Below are 19,018 nucleotides of genomic sequence, written 5' to 3' on the forward strand. Positions count from 1 at the left end.
GTTCTCCCGCTAAACCCATTTTTATGAAAATAATGATTCAAGCAACTAAGTGTAATTGTAGAAAATTATTGCTAGTGATTTGCATATGAAATACACACCTTTTACAGCTTCTAGTAGCATTGTTCAACGAGCTTATAAATAGTACAGCTGAAATGCTGCAAACAGAAAACAGTTTTCGATGGGCACATGCTATGAATGAAGAAATGTTCAGACACAATGTGCAACTTGGAGAGCTTTCATCAAAACTAGCCAAGAGGGAAAAATGCCTCATTTCCTAACCATGCTGTGTTTCGGATAAGCTGGTCACATAGAAAAACCATCACACTCCTCTGCAGAGAGTAAAGCTTTTTAAAATAAGGGTTCATATTTTTTTCTGGGGGGGAAAAAAGTTAATCTAATCTACTGGTACTTGTTGAGATTTTTCTAATGGTTTCTGCATAACATTTAATTTCTAGAATTTGACATTTAATAACTGCTAAGATTTCAACACTGCAATTGAGGCCAGTTGTTTGCTGTAGTAATTGAAAGCATAGAAAAGTGTTGTTTTAAGATATTGGTTTTGTTGCAAGTAAAATGCTCACTTTTGTGTACAATTTTAAAACTAAAAATGATGAGCATTGTTCTAATAATAAAGCAGAGTATTTTCAGTCTTTGATATTTGGGGCAAGGAGGGAATGGAGGAAGACAAAGTGGAATAAGGTAAAGAAGGATATGTCAAAGTAAGATTTTTTAATAATGTTGCTGCACAATTGCAGTTCTTCTGCACAATATATCAAAATAAGCCTCAAATGGAATTTAATATAAAAATTTCTTAAAAACAGGATAAATCTGAAAGCTACTGTTTTAGTTATCTGTGGGACACCTGCTTGTCACTATTAGCCAAGAGGAATGAATGTTCTTGCATGATGTGATCCCTCTTTTCTCCTGCAGACAGATTTGCAATTTCACCGTGTGAAGTCGACAGAACACTGCTTTCCAGTTTAGTAAGTAAACCATCGTGTTGCTCTTTCTATTTTGGAGAAAAAGGTTGTCTTTCCTCAAGAGACGCACACTGACTGAAGCATTTTGCAAATAGGCATGAATTTAAGTCAACTTCACGCACTGCAGAGAAGGAATCTCCTACACAGGGGGGAGCCCGAGCATTCTCCGGCTGCTGTCAGGGCTGGCAACACGGCAGCAACGCCGGGAGCTGCGGGCAGAGTCACGCACAAGTGCAAGTGCATGAAGGGCTGGAAAAGGTGACTGCACAAGGCTTTGGTGTATCAATGCCAATTTGTTTGTCAGCCTCTTCTCCCCTTCACAACTCAGAGCAAGCTCTGTACTTTATCTTTTTGTTTATTTTAAAGGAATTTGCTGTATGAATTTTAGCTTAATGGCCACTTTCTCCTAGCTTTAGAAAAACCAGGCTTAGCCTAAGAGAGAAACATGTGAATGCTAATTATGTAAATAATTAATGCATTTTAGGGATTGGTTTCCAAAAGGTGAAAAAGAAAGCATAATTTAATTCAAAGACCTTCAGAACAGATGACTTTCAGAACTGGAAATATTCTTTCCTTTGAACTACTTTGAGAGACTGAAAAGCTTTAGCTCTTTATTTTTTGTAAGACACTGTGCAGGTAAAAGACTTTGAAGACTACAAAGAATAAAAAAAGTTTGATGCCTCACTCTTCTTTGAGATTGAAGTAGCTGACAAGCGTAGTGACAGCCAGTACTCTGACCCAGAAGCCACTTCCTTGACAAATCTGCAGCATGGCACAGTTGCCTGAGTTAGCCTTTTGTGCTGAGAAGAAAAAGCCACGGGGAGATCTCATCTGCAGGTGTACCCCTGAGAACACTGGTCTGGCATCCTTAGCACCGCTTGGGGCAAGAAGCACTCCCCAGCAGCTCCAGAGAATGCTTCCTTAATGTTTCCATTAAGCCAAAAAGAGCTTTTCAATCTTTTAGCTACTTCTGTCAAGTTCAACACTAAGTCAAATATGGGCCACGTGTGCATTCTTTCTTGCCAATAAGGCAATGCACATGGAGGGTTAGATTAAAAGAAGCACAGCCAGCTATTCAGGTGTGCCAGGCCATCAGATCCATGCAGTCAAATAAACCTGGTAATCCCTTTCCTTCTCCTGGCCAGAGGCAGGGCCCCTCAATTCCTGGATGGTGTATTCATTACCTGATCCTTTTTCTGCTAACCAGGAGTTCCATACTGGAGTCAAAGGCAGTATCAATCCTTCTGCACTGTCTGGGGAACTGCTCAGTAGCAACCAGAGTTGTAGTTCTCTTGCCCTTTTTGGCCACCAAATTCCTTGCAATTCATATACCCCAGCTTCCACATCTGAGGCATCCCACTGCCCCACGCTCCCCTCATGGTAATGCACACAGAACCGCAGGATGGCACACAAATGTGCACATGGTACCCTCCCCCCTGAGCAGAAAACAACTCCCTTGTCAGCCTAGGTGGTGGCTGGTAGGGAGGAGGAGGAGGACACATGTTTTTTGAATAGCTGGAGCTGTTGGGACAATCTCTCCCCAGCTGAGGCACAGGCCTGCAGGGGTGGGTGGGAGACAGATTCTCTTCGAATTGCTGGAGCAGACTGGCCAATCTACCCACAGCTGGGGCCTTGATGTCTGGCCAAGTCACGAGCGCCAGGTGCTCCATAGAAACTTCCACTGCATGGAGCACAGGCACTGGATTTCATCCGGGTCTTTAGATGTCTGGTTGTTATCCAGGCTTCTGTAGATCACCTCTACCACTGCTAATTCCCTCAGAGACTGCATACTCTCAGTGGTTGTCCACTCTTGCCTTAATACTTTACAAAACCTTCTTCAAGGGAATATTTCCTCACACTCAACTCAACTCAGCTGCCTCCAGAAGCTGCCGATTTTTCCTCTTTTTGTTGATGCCCCATTCCCTTGTGAGGGGTCCCAGCTGCTGGGCTTCCTTCTCTCTAATTCCTGACTGTTGGCTCCAGTACCAGAGCACTGCAGCAGCCAGCTGATAATTAGCTCACCAGGTTGATGGCTGTAATATTTATGTGTATCTTGCAGCTTACTCGGGGATAAGGAGATGGTGATTTCTGCCTTGTTCATTTCTGTCTCTTTCCCCTCCTGTTCTTGTGACTGTTCTGCTGCACAACAGGCTGCCTCTCCAAATCCTCCTCCTGTTCCCTCTGTGGAGAAGCTTTCTCCCTGACTAATTGACTTCTGCCTCTGTCATTTCTTCATAACTGTAGGGGGTTACTCAGGGGTAACTGATAGAGTTGAGAGGTGGCTGTCTGGCTTAGCCATGGTGCTTTTTGTGTGTCTTCAGACACAGAGACCACCTCTGCCCTCTAAGGGTGCTGAAGAGTTCTTGGCAGAGTTAGGCCAGGCCCAGCACAGTGTGAGAAGTTGTGTCCCTTTAGCACAGCCAGGGCAGCTGTGACAGCACAGCCTTTTCTCAAGTGTACGGCCACTTTTTCAGGATCCTGCACTTGTTTGGCAGTCAGGTCCCACACCATCAGAGGTAAAAACTGTTCCAGATACCTTGCCACACATGACCACACAACCCCAGGACATATCCCCATGTGATATTCCTAAATACTCCGTTAATCCTAGGAAAAGCTGGATACAGATTGAGACACACTGATGTGAACATTCTGATTACCCAGGAGCGTTCAAAATACTGAAGAGACATTGTAACAAGGTGGAAAACAATTACCTTGCTGGAGGTGAAGGGGAAGGTGCTGTTGCTTCCTCCACAAACTGTCTCTCAGAGGAAAAGGGAGAAAAGGTGTAATTGTTAATTATCTCCACGAGATGGTTCCCAAAGTACTGGGACAGCAGCAACACAGAGCCCAAATACCAGATTAGGCTCAGGGCCAGTGCTTTCATCATAGTTCTCCAAGGAAAATACAAGCAAGTGCTACACAGCACAGCAAACTGCAGAAGACAAACCCAGCCTCCAACAAGCTCTCAAATTGTCATGTTTAATCTTGAGCATGACAGGGAGTGAGAAAGGGAACAAATAAACCTGCATTGAGAGTAAGTCAACATCACAACCAGCAATAGCTAAACAGCATAAAAGGTTCCCTCTAGCACACTCTGATAAAACATTGTATTATCTTGAGCCCTATGTGTTCCATCCTGGGTACCAAAAATAATTGTGTTGCATGGCAGCTAAGCACCTCAGAGCTGTTCAGTCAGTGCCCCTCACCATGGGATGTACTGTGGGTTTTTAGTTCTGTATAGACAAAGGATAGACACAGTCCCTCATAGAAGCATTTTCTGGGCTGAGATGAAGTACATCTGGGCTTAGACATGCCCAGCCAGGTTTGATGGTACATCCCATCCTCTGTGCCCAGCACAGAGGAACAGGGAGCAGCATTCCTCTCTATCCAGCTGAGGTAGTGTGAGGCCAGAGGCAGGCAAACAGACATTTTTGCATTTGCATGACTTGCTCCTTTACTAAAATACTGAATGTGCAAAATTATTCAAAGACTGTTAACAATCAGGTGAGGGGGATCTGAAGAGTATAAAGGTAGTCTACAAAAATGCCTTATGATTAAAGCCTATTGATAGGCTTTTAATCCCCTTGGTATTTGCTGGTGTTTCAGCTCAATGAGCATGAGTGGGGCCAAGGAGACTCTCAGACCAAAAGAGAAAGAGATTTTTACTGAACTACTTCTGTTCCTGGAACAACTTGAGGCTACAATCCTAAAGGTCAAAAATATTGTGGGAAACTGAAATTGATGCCACCACTAAAAGACACAATTTTAGTAGATCCTTCTAAAAATCCCTAACCACTAACAGGTAAGTATCTCCACACTCAACCCCAGAGAAGGGCAACACTGAGAAAATTTGTGGGTTGAGTTAAAGACAGTTTAATAGATAAAAGGGGGGAAAAATGAAAACAAAACCATGAAAAACAAGCAAGGAAAAAACAATCACTACCAGTCAATTGATGCCCAGACAGTCCCCAGGCAACCGACCCCTGGAACATCCCCCCCTCTCCATCCCCAGTTCTAATTGCTGAGCATGATCTTGTACAGCAGACTACCTCTGAGGTCAGCTGTCCCATCTGTGGCCCCTTGAGCCCCTTGCCCACAACCAACTCCTCACTAGGTTTTGGAGTGAGGAGCAGAGAAAGCCTTGGCACCGTGCAAGCACTGTTGAGCACAGTGGGTGAGCAATGCTGTTTTAGTTACATGTCCAAAACATGGGACTGTATAGGATACTATGAAGAAAATTAACTCCATCACAAGTGGGACGCAGTAGATCAGGATAACTTTTTTATTTTAATTTGGTTTAAAAAGCAGCTGGGACCTTGTCCTGCATTTTGTGTGTCTGTGGAATAGTGCAGCAATTCCATACTGGTTAGAAGTTCAGAGGAGCAGGCACCAGGAATGTCTCATTGAGTAGCTGGGTGACTGAAGTAAACAGTGAGGATGCTTTCCTCAGACCACAGGCCTCCCTCTCCCTGACCTACTTTAGAGGTAGGTGGGGACAAGGAACCAAGGAGACAAAACTAAGACCATGACCAGAACTGCCCTAAGGCTATACATTGCTCAGAAACTGTATGAGGTGTGAGGAGTACATTAGTATACAGCAAAGACTAATACACCCAGAGTCTGACAGGTACAATACTTCACTTGTAGTTTATCTGGAGGAAACAAGACAACAAAAATTTCTGAAGAATTACAGTCAAATACCTTAAATGTAAGATTTCTTGATAATATTGATAAGGGACAATTCACATTGTTTGGTATTTTTTTAAATTAAGGTTCAATTATTTAACAGCAATCAGAACACTCTGGTGATAAAAATACAAAAAAGTAATTAATTTTTAGTGATTTCCCTTTATTGATAACAAGTACAAATAAAAACTTGTACTTGTGTGAAAAAATAAGAGAGGTGTACATAGTTTTGCAGTATGTTTGGGATTTCTTTCACACAGCTGAGGTGAAGTGACTCAGAACAGCTCCAGCAACCCAAGTTTTTGCAGCCCTAAATCATTATGAACCAATTAAAATAGACATAAGACAAAGAAAGATGATGAATGGCTCTTACTTTATGTAATATGTAAAAACAAGAGCCAAAGAAAGCTGAAATATGACTCTGGTTGAACTTAGGTAGTTCTTTCTAGCACATCTTTTATTAGAAGAACTTCAGGGAACTTCATGGGTAAATGCCTGGAATAAACCATGCTTCTCAGCGCTCCTCTTCTCTCTTCAGCCATCCTGCTGCAGTAACAACAGTAACTCAAGAAGTGCCAGAGTCTTGGGAAAAGATGCAAGGGCGGGCAAGAGAGAAAGTGCAAATAAGAAGGAGTCTGGTGTTGAAGCCATTCTCCAGAACAAAGTGAGTCCTGAGTTCTGGATGCTGCTCCTAAACAAAGATTGTGACTCAAGGTTGCTTATTATACATAAAATATCATGGTATAATGTGGGCAGAATGTACACAGAATATTATGTACATTACACAGGATGTATTTTCAGTATATTTTTAGAGGATAGAGTTTTTATTTATATTTTGCATTTGGTGGAATGCAACACGCTGATCTATGACAAACAAGCTGTGCGACGAGGAGGGAGTGCAGGGGGAAAAGGAGGGAGGAGAGAATTTAACAGAAATAACTCCACTTAGTGTTTGAGTGAGGGATGTAATGAAATCTGTTTGCTGTGCTAGCTGTCTCCAGATTGGGCTGTAATTACACCACAGAAGGAAGAAAGGTAGCTGAGTCTCAATCTAGATCATTTATGTAAACTCAGCCTTCTTGTCAACGGCATTCTCAGATTGCAGGCGTGCAAACCACAAAAATCATCTCCTATGAACAAAACAGAGACGGTCTCAAATTGCAGGCTTCTGATACACCTTATAAGCTGTCTGTAATTGGACCTGAAAATCCAACACACTGAGGTTCAAAACTTCTCCAGTATTTTCTGCATTTTATTCAGTGCAGTGACTACTCACAGAGGAGCATTCCTGCTTCCTTTCTGCCAAAGGCTGATGTCTAGCCTTACAAATTAACATTTATTTGGCTTAAATTAACACAAGTGTCAAAAACATAGGAAATTCTTTCGTGTAAGACGCTGTTGAAACGAACTGCTGGATCTAAGGGAGGGATATTCCCTCCTCCAGAAGTTGGAAAAACCTCATTCTTTGACCCAGAGTAACATTTTACATAGGCACAGTATAAACTCCAGGCACTCAGTTCCCTTAACAGAGCCAAATTAATATTTGATTAAATATTTTAAAGCTCCTACTTACCATGCTTGACACATTTTCTCAGCAAGTTTCTCAAATACAACACTCATTAGGCACAGGGCAATTTTACATTTGAGTACATAAAAAGAGTGTGAGGAGACATAACAGCGTGCAGACAGAGAGGGATTTCCCCCCATTAATTCCCCAAACTGCCCTTCCCCTTGGGTAAGGGGATGTTAATTCCCGGTATTGGCAGCTCACTCTCTCTGGGCAGGTTTGAGCGGGTTTCTTGTGACACCTGGATCTTCACGCCCTTCCATCCATCCCTCCCTCCCTCTATCCCTCCCTCTGGCAGGAAAACCACCGGCCTCCGCCCTGGCGCCGTCCCCGCTGGTGCCCAATCAATACCGACTTATTTCCTGTCCATTTGCTGAGGTCACGGAAACGGGACTCATTAATTATTTCTACCGGTGCAGCCTCAAGTGCGCTTCTGGCACGACAAGTGAAAACCGTCTGTGACCTTTTTTCTTTCCTCTCCCTAATTTTGCTGGTGGGGACGGCGGCAGCAAGTGCATCTTCCTCTGCCAGGACGGGATGAGGTGACCAGAGGTGTGAGGCAGCACTGGTGTCCCTGCCGGGTTGCTTCCACCTGTGGAGGGAGGGATGCTCCTCCCGGAGCGGCAGGTCAGGGAAACCTGGTCACGGCATAGACAATGTTGGCCAAGGCGTCCCTGGCCTCCGATGGAGGGAATTGCTCCAGGGCTGCCAGTGCTCTGTTTCCGTGGCAGCGGCAGAGGTCGATGGCAGAAGTCACACCTTTGCCAGCCTTGATCGCTTCCTGCAGCTGTTGGAAAACACAGGCACATCGGTGGGGGGCAGTTTTCAGCCATGCACAATTATATCTGGGAGCACAGAGGCTTCCACCGCCTCTTCCCGAGGTAAGGGCAAAGCCAAAGCCATGAGACAAAGCCCTTAAATCCTCTCAGCTGCTCTGTTTAGCTCCCCACTACAGCGAAACTGTGTGTAATGTAATTATACCACCCATTACTTCATCACCTGAAAGATGCTGGCTCTCCAAAGGACACACTTAAAAAAAAAGAAAATATATATATATATATATATTTAAATATCTGAACATTTCATACCTCAGCCACTGCCTGAGAGCTTTTGTTCAGAACTGGCAAACCAGCCATTCACTCACACTCCTGTTTTATGCAGTGAAAACTGGATTTTACGAATACCCATTCCACCCCCTGCTTTTGGAAACCAACATAGGACGACACAGATGGAATGACTGTATTTTGTAATAGGGGTTTCTATTTATAGACCATGTGATTACATTGGTCACAGTGGACAAAAGCAAATTTTGTCAGTAAAATGTGGTAAACTACTATACTGAACTCATGCAAATTCCATCTTATCAGTAAGGCTGCCGAATTTGACAAAGGCTTGGTGATACACCATATGAGAAAGAAAATACTTTCATGGTATAACCAACATTTCACAGAAAGTTGCTGGAAAGATTTGGCACCTTAAAAACTTGGGTAAATGATGGGTTAAATTTCTTACAAAATAATACAAACAAAACTGACAAAATAAAACTTGTTATTTTTACCCATACCCAAACTTAGCAGAAGCTCTAAACAGCTTTTATTAAGGGCTTTTTTATTTTTAATTAATTTTTTAACAGCATCATGAGATTGTCATGAAAGACCATTACATTTTCTGCTCTAAAATACAGATGTTCCCAGACCAACTCCAGCCTGATGCCTGAGTCTGGAAACAAAGGCCAGGTGGATATTTGGGATTTGATTTTTCCGAAAGCAATACAGCATTTCATGATCTTTAACATGCCCCAGATGGCTTTCACAACTGTCTTATATCACTGCACCAGCCTTTTAAAAAAATGTCTTTTCTTGGATACAGTGACCTCCAGTAACAAACTATACAGGGTTTCCTAAGTCATGTTTTTCATCAATACACAGGTCAGTGCCCAAATTATTATTATTATTCAAAAAATACATCAGTATGACTTTACCTATCCAGTAAGTTTAAATCACACACACATACACACACATATATATGTATGTATGTATATATCTTAAAAAAAATCCTAGATATGACCAAATTGTAAGTCACCCACTTCCTATACATACTTGCATTCACACAGAATGAATGATGCTTCTTATCTGAGAGTGGATTCATTATCTGTATTTAAAGATGAAATTAGCTGAAAGCATATTACAGCACTTGAGCATTCAAGTCCCAGTTCATAAAAATTTTATTCTCCTCTTCAGTTGGAATCTTCCTGCACTGTGTGCTGGAAAGGAACTTGCCCTGAGGCATAAATGCATCACATAGCTAATTCAACATGTCTTCTAATGAGTGGAAATCAGACATATTTCCAGGGCTCTGCAGCAAAGGTGAGGACAGGTGAGATGAGGTACTCTAGCAGTGTGCAAAGGTGGCCCTTCCTCTTCTTTGAGACACAACCTTGTGGGACAGTAGAACCCACATATCTTGAAGCAAACTCTGCTGATTTGCTAAAGCTTATGAAAAAGGATTAGCATAACTTCTAGTACTCACGAAGTATGTACTGGGATGTAAACAGAAAAGAAAATAGCTCCTAGAAAGTCTTAAATTGGTCCAAAGCCAGAGAAGCTTAGCTTAGGCATATATGTGCTCACATATATGTACCATGACTTAGTTGAAAGAACAGAGTCTGGAATAGGGGAGAGTCCTAACACAAGGACACACAATCCATTTACACGCCTGTCTTGTGTAAGCCCTCAGACACATGCACTGCTTTGAAGCCAATACAATTGCAAAGCCCGTGTCAAACTACAGGCAGAGGAACCACTACACAAAAATCAGACTAATCCGCTGTTGAATGCTCCCCAGCGAAGTTCAAGGAATGTCAAAATGGAAAATACCTGCTTATATGGCAAGCTTTTCAGTTAGAGATCATCCTCCATAATGAACAATTTATAGCCCTCAAAAACTTACCTGTTTTATATTCCACCTGCAGAAGCAGCTGGTCAACTCAAATAAGCACATACAGAGGCAAAGCAGTCTGAACTAACCAGAGTGCATACTAGCTCTGTCTCAGCAGGGGTTGTAAAAGGGAAAAAAAAAAGTACAAATTTGGCTTTTTGTAGTGGGATAGTTCTTAAAGAAATACAAGAAATAACTCTGTAACAAACCAGGCTTCAGCAGCCCCCCTGTATGCAAAAGCCCCCTAATTTAAGACTTCAGTTGTACTTTTGTTTACATTACAGTTGTATTTTCAGACTCTCTCAAATTTTGAGCTTCAATAATTTTATGTAATGAACTTCACAAACTAAGGACACAGGAAAAAAAAAAATCCCATACAGATGTACTATTTTAAAATTTGGACAGGACCAGCTAATTTTTGCAGCAAATGAACAGAAAAGCAAAATTAACTGCTTTTATTTTTTACCTTATAAACTTTATTTAAGGTGCCTCATTAATTTCTTCTAAATATAAGAATCTGCTCTTTTAGTCTGTACTTATATGGCATATTTAATTTTGTGCATATTTTCACTTATAGGAACAATTTAATCCACACAACCTTCAGAATGATATTCAGTAATTAAAACTGAACACAAGTCAAAACACAGATTGCTTAGCTACACTTTTCTCCAGTTGAACTGCTAGATATGCTGGAATACTGCATTTTTACTTTTAAGCTTTTGTTCAGACCATTGGCATTAAAACCTTACTTCATTCTAGAAGTGCCAAGACTCTGAGAAAATCACCAACTGGGTTTTGGTTATTTAAATTCAGCTTAAAGAATAGTCTTGCAATAGCACAGCCAAGATGAGGCTCAGATGAGACACGATCTCCTCCACAACGTATCTGCACTGTTTCGCAATCTGTGCCCTTGTAGATACTCAAAACTTAACTGAGCAAACCCACAGTGGCTCTGCTTTGAGTGAGAGGCTGGACCAGACATCCCCCAGAGGTCCCTTCCAACTCCTATTACTGTATGATTCTGTGAACAGTTTAAAGTACCGTGTTTCTCAGTCTGTTTGTTTTAAAAAGGCAAAGAGAGGATTTCTCATCTGCACCACAGAAGTGAAGGATTTGCCTTTCAGATCAACTGCTCCGGATTGCTGCTGGACAGAACAGCTGGGCTGAGGGCAGCAAGAGGTCAAAGAGGAAAGCTAGGAACTGCTGGATTTTGGAGACTGAAGAACTAGTCAAAAACTAAGCAGGTGTTCAAGAACAAAGTCAACTAATTTAAGATCTTCTCTGCTGAGACATTTCTGCTTCATGAGCCAAAGGAAAGAAGATTCCTTTCACACTGTGCTACCTGTAGGGAGCAATGAATCAGGGGCAGGGTGGGGTGGGTGGGAAGACTCACTGAATATGTGGTAAATATTTTGCCTGTAATAGACTTTATATGCAATGAGAGAAAGAGAGCCCTGAAAATAATTTTTTTTTCCATAGTCCAATCTGATTAATTATTTCAGTGGTAAAATATCAAAAGAAACTTCAGATTTTTTTTGATGTGGTTTCAGAAGGATGATCCTAAACCAGATAATTTGTTATCTATTGAAATCTTTGAATATCATGCATTCTCTCTGATCCTGAAGTGAGCTAAAACATTTTATGTTTCTGAAGTGCATAGTACTTGCTGAAACAAAAAGAAACCCCAAAATTCAAAATATAAATGGACCTGCGGCTGAGTGACGGAATAATGCTCAAAATATACACAGTGTTCTGCACTGGCTTTCCTAAATTTATTTTCCCTTTTGTGGGAACAGCATGCTTAATAAGCACTGGTGTTTCAGACTACTGAAATGCTATCCTTAAAAAAGTATCAACTGATTTCATAGGTAGTAGATCAATTTTGTCAATGTTTTCCTTTGTTTTCTAAAGAAGTACTTTGGAATGTTTCAGCATCCATTCTTGTGGTTGGACATAGGGTTGAGCTCTTCCTTCTCAAAAAAAAAACTTGGAAAATCACTTATTTGCATAATTTCATAGCATCATAGGATTGAAACTTTTTTTTTTAAAATTTTTTTGTTGGCTATGTGCAGCATGATATACCAGCTGAAACTGGGGCAGTATAAAATATCAAATACTTTCTGAGAAACTTTTTGTGTACAAAAGGTAAAGAAATGCATTTTCAAGGGCCCAAACACCCTGCAGAAGCCTCCATTAGTAAGAGTAGAATTTATTTTCTTTATTCATCTGACAAAAAGAAAAATTTTCTTTTAACTTCAAACTGAAACCCACACTATATATAGGATGAGACTAAATGTGGGGAGGGTCGTCCCCAACAGGAGAGGAAAGATGGCCTGCTTACAGGGAAAACTGCTGTTACACAGCTCTTACAATACTCTGCCAAAACATGACAAGCCATCCCGAGACACTGATTGGTTGTACAGATTATTTATTATTTTAGAAGGGACACCAAAGCCTTTCTATGTCTTTCACAATGAACTTAACAAGACCCACTAGCTTTTAAATCTAAACAATGGCAGTTGTGAAGACTCTTTACCCAAAAGCATAATTTTCTTAAATCACACTAATGCAAATAGTGATTGTTAATTGTCATCTTAGCACACACATGCAATCAAGTTCATATTTATGTTAAAACATGTGATTATTTGCTTTAATGAAACAAAAGTTATGCTTGATTCTCACCCCAAAGAAGTGGGAAAATACCCAATGATTACAAAGAAAGATGCAACTGATTGTTGGTACTGGATGTACACCTTGATAATTCAGATATTAATTCCAAAAAATAAGAAAATTGCTTCATCTGAATGATTTTTAATGCTTTTGTAGTACTACTAACACATCTAATAAGCTCCATCTTCATTAAATCACTGACTGTACTGTATTTCTTATTATACATAACAAAAGGAACTAATGGCAGTGGCTGTTCTAAAACAAACACGACAAATCTTCATGCAAAACGTGGGTCATAAGCATCTACAAACAACAACCCTCTGTTTTTAACTCTGCTGCATTTCAGGAGCAGGAGGGTGAATAGCCCGTGGCCTCCAGTCCTCATAATGACTCCCTGGGATGTTAACAAAGACATGGGATGACTGTCCCTTACACCATGGGGCTGCAGACCCGCAGCCAGCACTGCAGAGGATGGCTGCACTCACCGTGGCAGCCAGCAGAGGAGTGGGCAAGGGCAGCCTGCACCTCTGGCTGGCACCTCTGGCTGGCACCGTGCTAGTGTTATTTATTAGCAGCATAGCAGCAGGCTACCACTGAGAAACCTCCTTGTAACCAAATATGACCTTTCCCATTTTTCTTCTCTCTTTCCTACCAGATGGGAAGTCAAGACTTTAGTGCCATGCAGTGTATGAACAGCTGGATCTACCCCATCCTGACTCATCCCTTCCAGCACTGTACAAACCCAGCTCACGGCGTTGATGTAGTGCACAGTATTTCATATACAAACCAAGAAAGTATGTCACAGCATACTATGCCAGACTATGCCATGTTTTCTATGCCAGTTTGGATGAAAGGCCTCTATAAGAGACAGCAGAGTAAATGGATAGGGCTACAGTAAAAAAAAAAATATATATATAAAGTTGTGCTATGTCCTCTCTCACTTGACTTAATTTATCTTTTCTGAATATTGCATTTAGAAAAATAACAAATCATTGTGTAGTGCAGCCATTGGCTGCAAAATACAAGATTTATTTCTTTATTTAGTATTATAATTTTTCTAGAGTCTTGGCCAGAAAACAAGAATTATTCCTCGCTTACTCATTTCTCCTACTGGTTGGGCCTTTGTTACACTCCTTTACAAGCCTGTATAATGCCAAGCACCATTAAGGCCTCAACTTTAGGAGAGAGTTTTTAATCAATATTATCAAGTGGTAATAATTAAATGGAGAATCTTAATTTGTTGTTTGAGAATTACACAGCTTATCTTGCATGAAAGGTATACGTAATAGTAACAAAAGCTCCTTGATTTTAAGAAGTCTGAGATTTTTGCCACATAGAAATGAGGTGTTCAGGAAAGTTGTTGCTTCTTTCAATGACATACATGAAATTTGTCCCTCACATGCATTGGTACTTTCCCTTTTGTTATCTGAGGAGTACCACAAAAACAGCTGGAACATTTTTTTCGTCTCTGGAAGAGACTTTCAAACACCACAGTGATGGATCAATAATTTGTCTGGATGTGGTGTGATAGCATAGGAAGAAACAGAGTGAAACACTCAGATACTTATGTGAGAAAATATATTCAGAACACAGACTTTAATGCTTTTGTGATATCAAAATCTTTCTGATAAGAAGATTGAGCAAAACTGGAAGAGAAATCGCTAAAAAATTCTGCAGAACATAGTGACCTTATTGACACGACATTCTCAAATCTAATCAAATTAATAGAAAGTATTTCACTTCTATATTTGTGTCAGAGACCTTACTAAACTTAAAAAATCAGGGATACCATTTTAATATAATATGCATGAAAAGAACAATTCTTAAGCAGTCTCAAAATTGAAATAAGACTTATCTTTTAAGGAGGCATGTTAAATGTGAGGATCTCAACTTCTCAAATTTACCTTCATTATTTTAATTGAAAGTACAGCAAGCAAGGTGAAACTTTCTTAAGTAGGCTAGCAATTTTTGTTTATGTTTATTTATGACTTCAACTAAAAGCATAATACTTTCATCTCAATTAAATGGCACACTGAAGTTCATAATAAAAACTAAGAGAGGAAGAATAATTGAAATTTTCAGAAGTTCTACAGCTAGTTTTGGTGATCTTTGATTTTACAAAATTAAAGAGGAGATATTTTTTGAAGGCTCAAAGAGAAACAAGCTCCCAGATTTGATTAGGAATGTTAAAGTAACTGTATCTACTGAACAGAAAGATGAGAAGGGACTGTGATGCTGAGAAGAAAAGACTTAGCAATATGCAAAGCACTGACTCTGGTGATGCAAGAGAAAAGATGACACATCAAAAAGCAAAAAAAAAAACCCAAAACTAATTTGTACAGCACAACAATTGTCTAATTGTCTGTGTGCATGTGCTGGTAAAGTTATTCTGCTGGGGACAGCTACAGGTTCCTGAGTTCATTTAGCATAGATGTAACTAATGACCACTTTTACTTTAGACCAACAAACATAGAAAAGAGGGATGTGACAGTCTAAGACTTTGAAACTGACTTCTAAAAAAAAAAAAAAGAAAAAAAGCTGATCGTTATTTGAACTCACAAAAATCGTGCAGTATTTTTTACTATCATTCACCACATAACATCTGTGCTTGTGCAAGAGATAATTACCCAAAGCCAGAAAAAGTCATGTGCCTTCTGGCAGAAGTTGATTGCTAAAAAACACAAAACTTGAAGGGGTTTCTCTTTTTCTTTACCTTTTATTTAAGTGTCCAAGTTGCCTATGAATAATGTAAGTTTTTAAATTTCATAAGAAGGATCCAAAATCGGAAATAATTTCAGTCAAAACAGAGAATCCTCTGACAAATGTTTGGTTTAGTCAAGCAAATTTAAATTCTTATCTTTTCTTTTCCGAAGTACAGAAATGACATTGTGTGGATCACAATTATAACAATTAGGAGAAAACTTGTTCTGGACTTGCAAAAGTAAGCAACCTAGCTTAAACATTCACAGGAATGTCCCCAAGACACACCCGAAGAACAAATTTGGTGCTCTCAGTGCTGATTTAGAAGGAAGAAAACTGATCCAACTGTGACTGCTGTGGAGAACAACCCAAAAGCACAGTGATTTTAAATAGCAAAGTAAGTTGAGATTCTTCTGACATTCTAAGAGGAACAAAGGGCAGAGAGGTTTTTTAATAATCCTAATTGTAATTTTTCTTCATACAGAATACTTACAATAATCTGACCCACACTTGTGTGTTAGCCTTCCATAGGAGCAGCAATCAGTCAGAGCTGTAACACTCATCAGGCCCCACTTCAAGAAGCAATCTCAATCATGCACGTGGCTCAGTAATTTATCTATAATTTCCCACTGATGTAGGAGATAACTGACTGGATTTCATGATCTGCTTAAGACTCAGAACAAGTCAGGCTCATGCTCAGTGAGCTAGAGACACAGTGTCATCTCTCTCCACCACAAGAGTGCTGTGCTCCAATATTTAACCAGGGGAACCTTGTCAGCCATCTCTTGCAGCCATTTAAGAGTTTTAAGGTGTCTCAGCTACTTCCAGTAAAGCTACTTAGTTCATGTCTGCCTTTATTATACAGAAGTAGCAAATACAGTGCTGTAAAGCTAAAAGTTGTAATGGGGACTGGTAGAAAACCAATTATTGTATGTGTATATTTTTCAATAGATGCCATGGAACTAAGGAGAGATTAAAAAAATTAGCAGTGTACTCTACCAATAGAGAGAGACCACTGATAGGATCTAACCTGCAAGTGACTCCAGGAAAAAAAAGCAGCAAAAGTCATCAGAAGCCCGGTTTGAAAATCGAGTTTGGGAAAGTAAATGGGAGAAATGACAGTAAAAATGATTATTCAATAACTACATTATTAAATTACTATTATTAGATACATTATTAAAATAGTATTATTAAATAGCTGCATTGTAGTTACAGTACAGCTGTCTATTAGTGACTTTTTAAAACCAAGAAATTGCACAAGCCATTCCCCCTCCCTTCATATACACACACACAACTTACAAGCTAGCTTTAATAAGGAAGTTTCTCTCAACTGTCAAGAATATTCTTGAAAATAATTTGAAAAAATATTAAAAATGAGATATAAATGTAATTTACCAACCTTCTTATAGTCCACAATGTTTCCTTTTCCTTGTGCCTTAAAAAGAAGGAGATTTTATATCAGACACTACATACTACAAACTAGAGTTGCAAGAATAAAGAATGCAATTAAATGAGCTACTACTTTAAACATAACTTACTTTCTTTAGGAAACTTACTTTCTACAAACTAGAGTTGCAAGAATAAAGAATGCAATTAAATGAGCTACTACTTTAAACATAACTTACTTTCTTTAGGAATCTGATATAGAAAACCCTAAAATACAACCAAATGTGTTACCAGCTTACACAACATGGTTCTGTTTCAGATGAGAGCTGCAGATACTCAGTGTAATTTTTAGGCTTTTTTATTATGATTTGTAGTTAAACATTTGGTGAATCCAAAATGTTTTGGTCTTAAGAAATCTTTCTGTTTGCATTAATTAATCTCTTTCATGAGATTCTGAAATAAACTATCCTTCCTATCAGCATGAAAAGGACTTACTTTCTTAAAGGAGAACTCTCTGTATACATACACTGACTTGCATAAGGCAATAGTCTAGAGCTCCCAAAAGAGGCTGTTGGACCCTGTCAGAGCAGTCACACCCAGGTTAGAGGTGCTTTTCATTTAAATATCAGCATCACCTTTTGAGTAAGCGACAGATAAATACAACCTGCAACTCCTAACACACTCAGAAAGAAATACAAATAAATTTTAAATTTCTTCTTGCCCAGATGCAGACAACTATGTAGTTCAACTTCCTGAATTTTGTCACAGAATGACGTAGAATATGTCTTTCTCACTTGGTGGCAGTGCTCTGATAGAATCAGAGCATTAGCACTTAACCAACCTGAAAACCCTTCCCTGAGATCTGATCTGGATGTGCCACTACCACCTCATCCAACTCCAGCTCTTCTCTTTCCAGGTTCATTGAGGAAAAAAAAAATCACCTGTTTCTTTCTCTCTAGCTTCCTCAAGGGAAGACCCCAAACATCAGTTCTTCTGCAATGTGTCTCCTGAAAAGATGTAGATTAGGACAGCTACTTCTCCATGTCCCCTGTGGGGACTTCAGAGATCCAACTATCCAACTGGGATAATGAGAAGAGCTGAGACCTGCACTGAAGAGGAACACTATGTGGCAAGCACAGCTTCAAAGGGATGTTGCCGAGCTGGCAACATACAGACTTGAAAAATGAATTGATTTTTGTAAAGGAGGAAAAATAAAATCTAGAAAAGAACTGATCACAGACTAAACTGAAGGAGAACAGTAAGTAACAGGACTCTCTGTTCTGTAGATTGAGTAGATAACAGATTCCTCTGTTCTGAAGGAGAAAGGGGACTGATCCACAAAAAAACCCTTTCTCTCTTTAGTTTTCTCAACAGACAGCTTTTCTGGAATGCATAAGAAGACAGCCAGATAGTATTTGGGAGTAGCAAAACCATTGCCAGTTACTGCTTCCTTATTTGTATATTCCCATCTTCTTTGATTTGTCAACTTTTATTCACCTGATTGGATGTTATACTTCTTCAAAATATATCTAGTAGTTATATTGTATATTAGAACACCAGAAACATGTTCTTTAACAAGTGATTGCCTATGTGCAGATTCACACTGCAGCAGAGAATCTGACAACACGTTTGAGGAAGATGTTTTTCAGCCATAGTAATACCAGGAAAGGTATGCTCAGTGTGCCTCCTACTGTGCTTATTCTCATTACCAACAGCAAGAATATTTTCTCATGATCTACTCCTGTCAAGCACTCAAGTCAATGGCTGTTGTGCTCCTCCAGGCAACAACCTCATCCAGTCTGTCACCTAAGCCTTCTTTACTACAACTGCACCATTGTTTTTTTCTCTTTTTTATTCCTCACTTTGTAGTAATTTGGCTCTCCAACTTTTTCTGATCCTCATCTCAGACACACAGGTGTTTTTATTACCTTTTACATCAGACTTGCTCAGCTGGTTAAGCTTCTGACAGGGCCTAAGTGGACTGCATGTGCTTTACCTATTAAAACCATACAAATGACATTGACAAAAGGGTGTACCCTTATGAGCACTGCCAGCATGAGGAAGACTCTGGTTTGAGTGTTTGGCCTATGCT

At 39.8% G+C, this 19,018-nt stretch overlaps 1 protein-coding gene across 2 annotated transcripts in view; it reads right to left on the reverse strand.

Moving 5' to 3' along the window:
• Positions 1–6,458: 6,458 nt before the first annotated feature.
• Positions 6,459–19,018, reverse strand: part of PDSS2 (decaprenyl diphosphate synthase subunit 2) — a 112,494-nt gene continuing 99,934 nt past the window's right edge. The window contains exons 7-8 of one of the 2 annotated variants that reach the window (XM_058836852.1): positions 16,940–16,975; positions 6,459–8,020 (exon numbers count right to left, since the gene is read on the reverse strand). In XM_058836852.1, the coding sequence (XP_058692835.1) occupies positions 7,862–8,020; positions 16,940–16,975 (195 nt within the window). In that variant the 3' untranslated portion in view covers positions 6,459–7,861. Of the gene's footprint in view, positions 8,021–8,123; positions 8,263–16,939; positions 16,976–19,018 lie in introns of those variants that run through there. The other variant, XM_058836853.1, reaches the window with a different exon arrangement.

Source organism: Poecile atricapillus, chromosome 3 (genome assembly GCF_030490865.1).
Source record: "Poecile atricapillus isolate bPoeAtr1 chromosome 3, bPoeAtr1.hap1, whole genome shotgun sequence".
In the NCBI taxonomy this organism is placed as follows: domain Eukaryota; kingdom Metazoa; phylum Chordata; class Aves; order Passeriformes; family Paridae; genus Poecile; species Poecile atricapillus.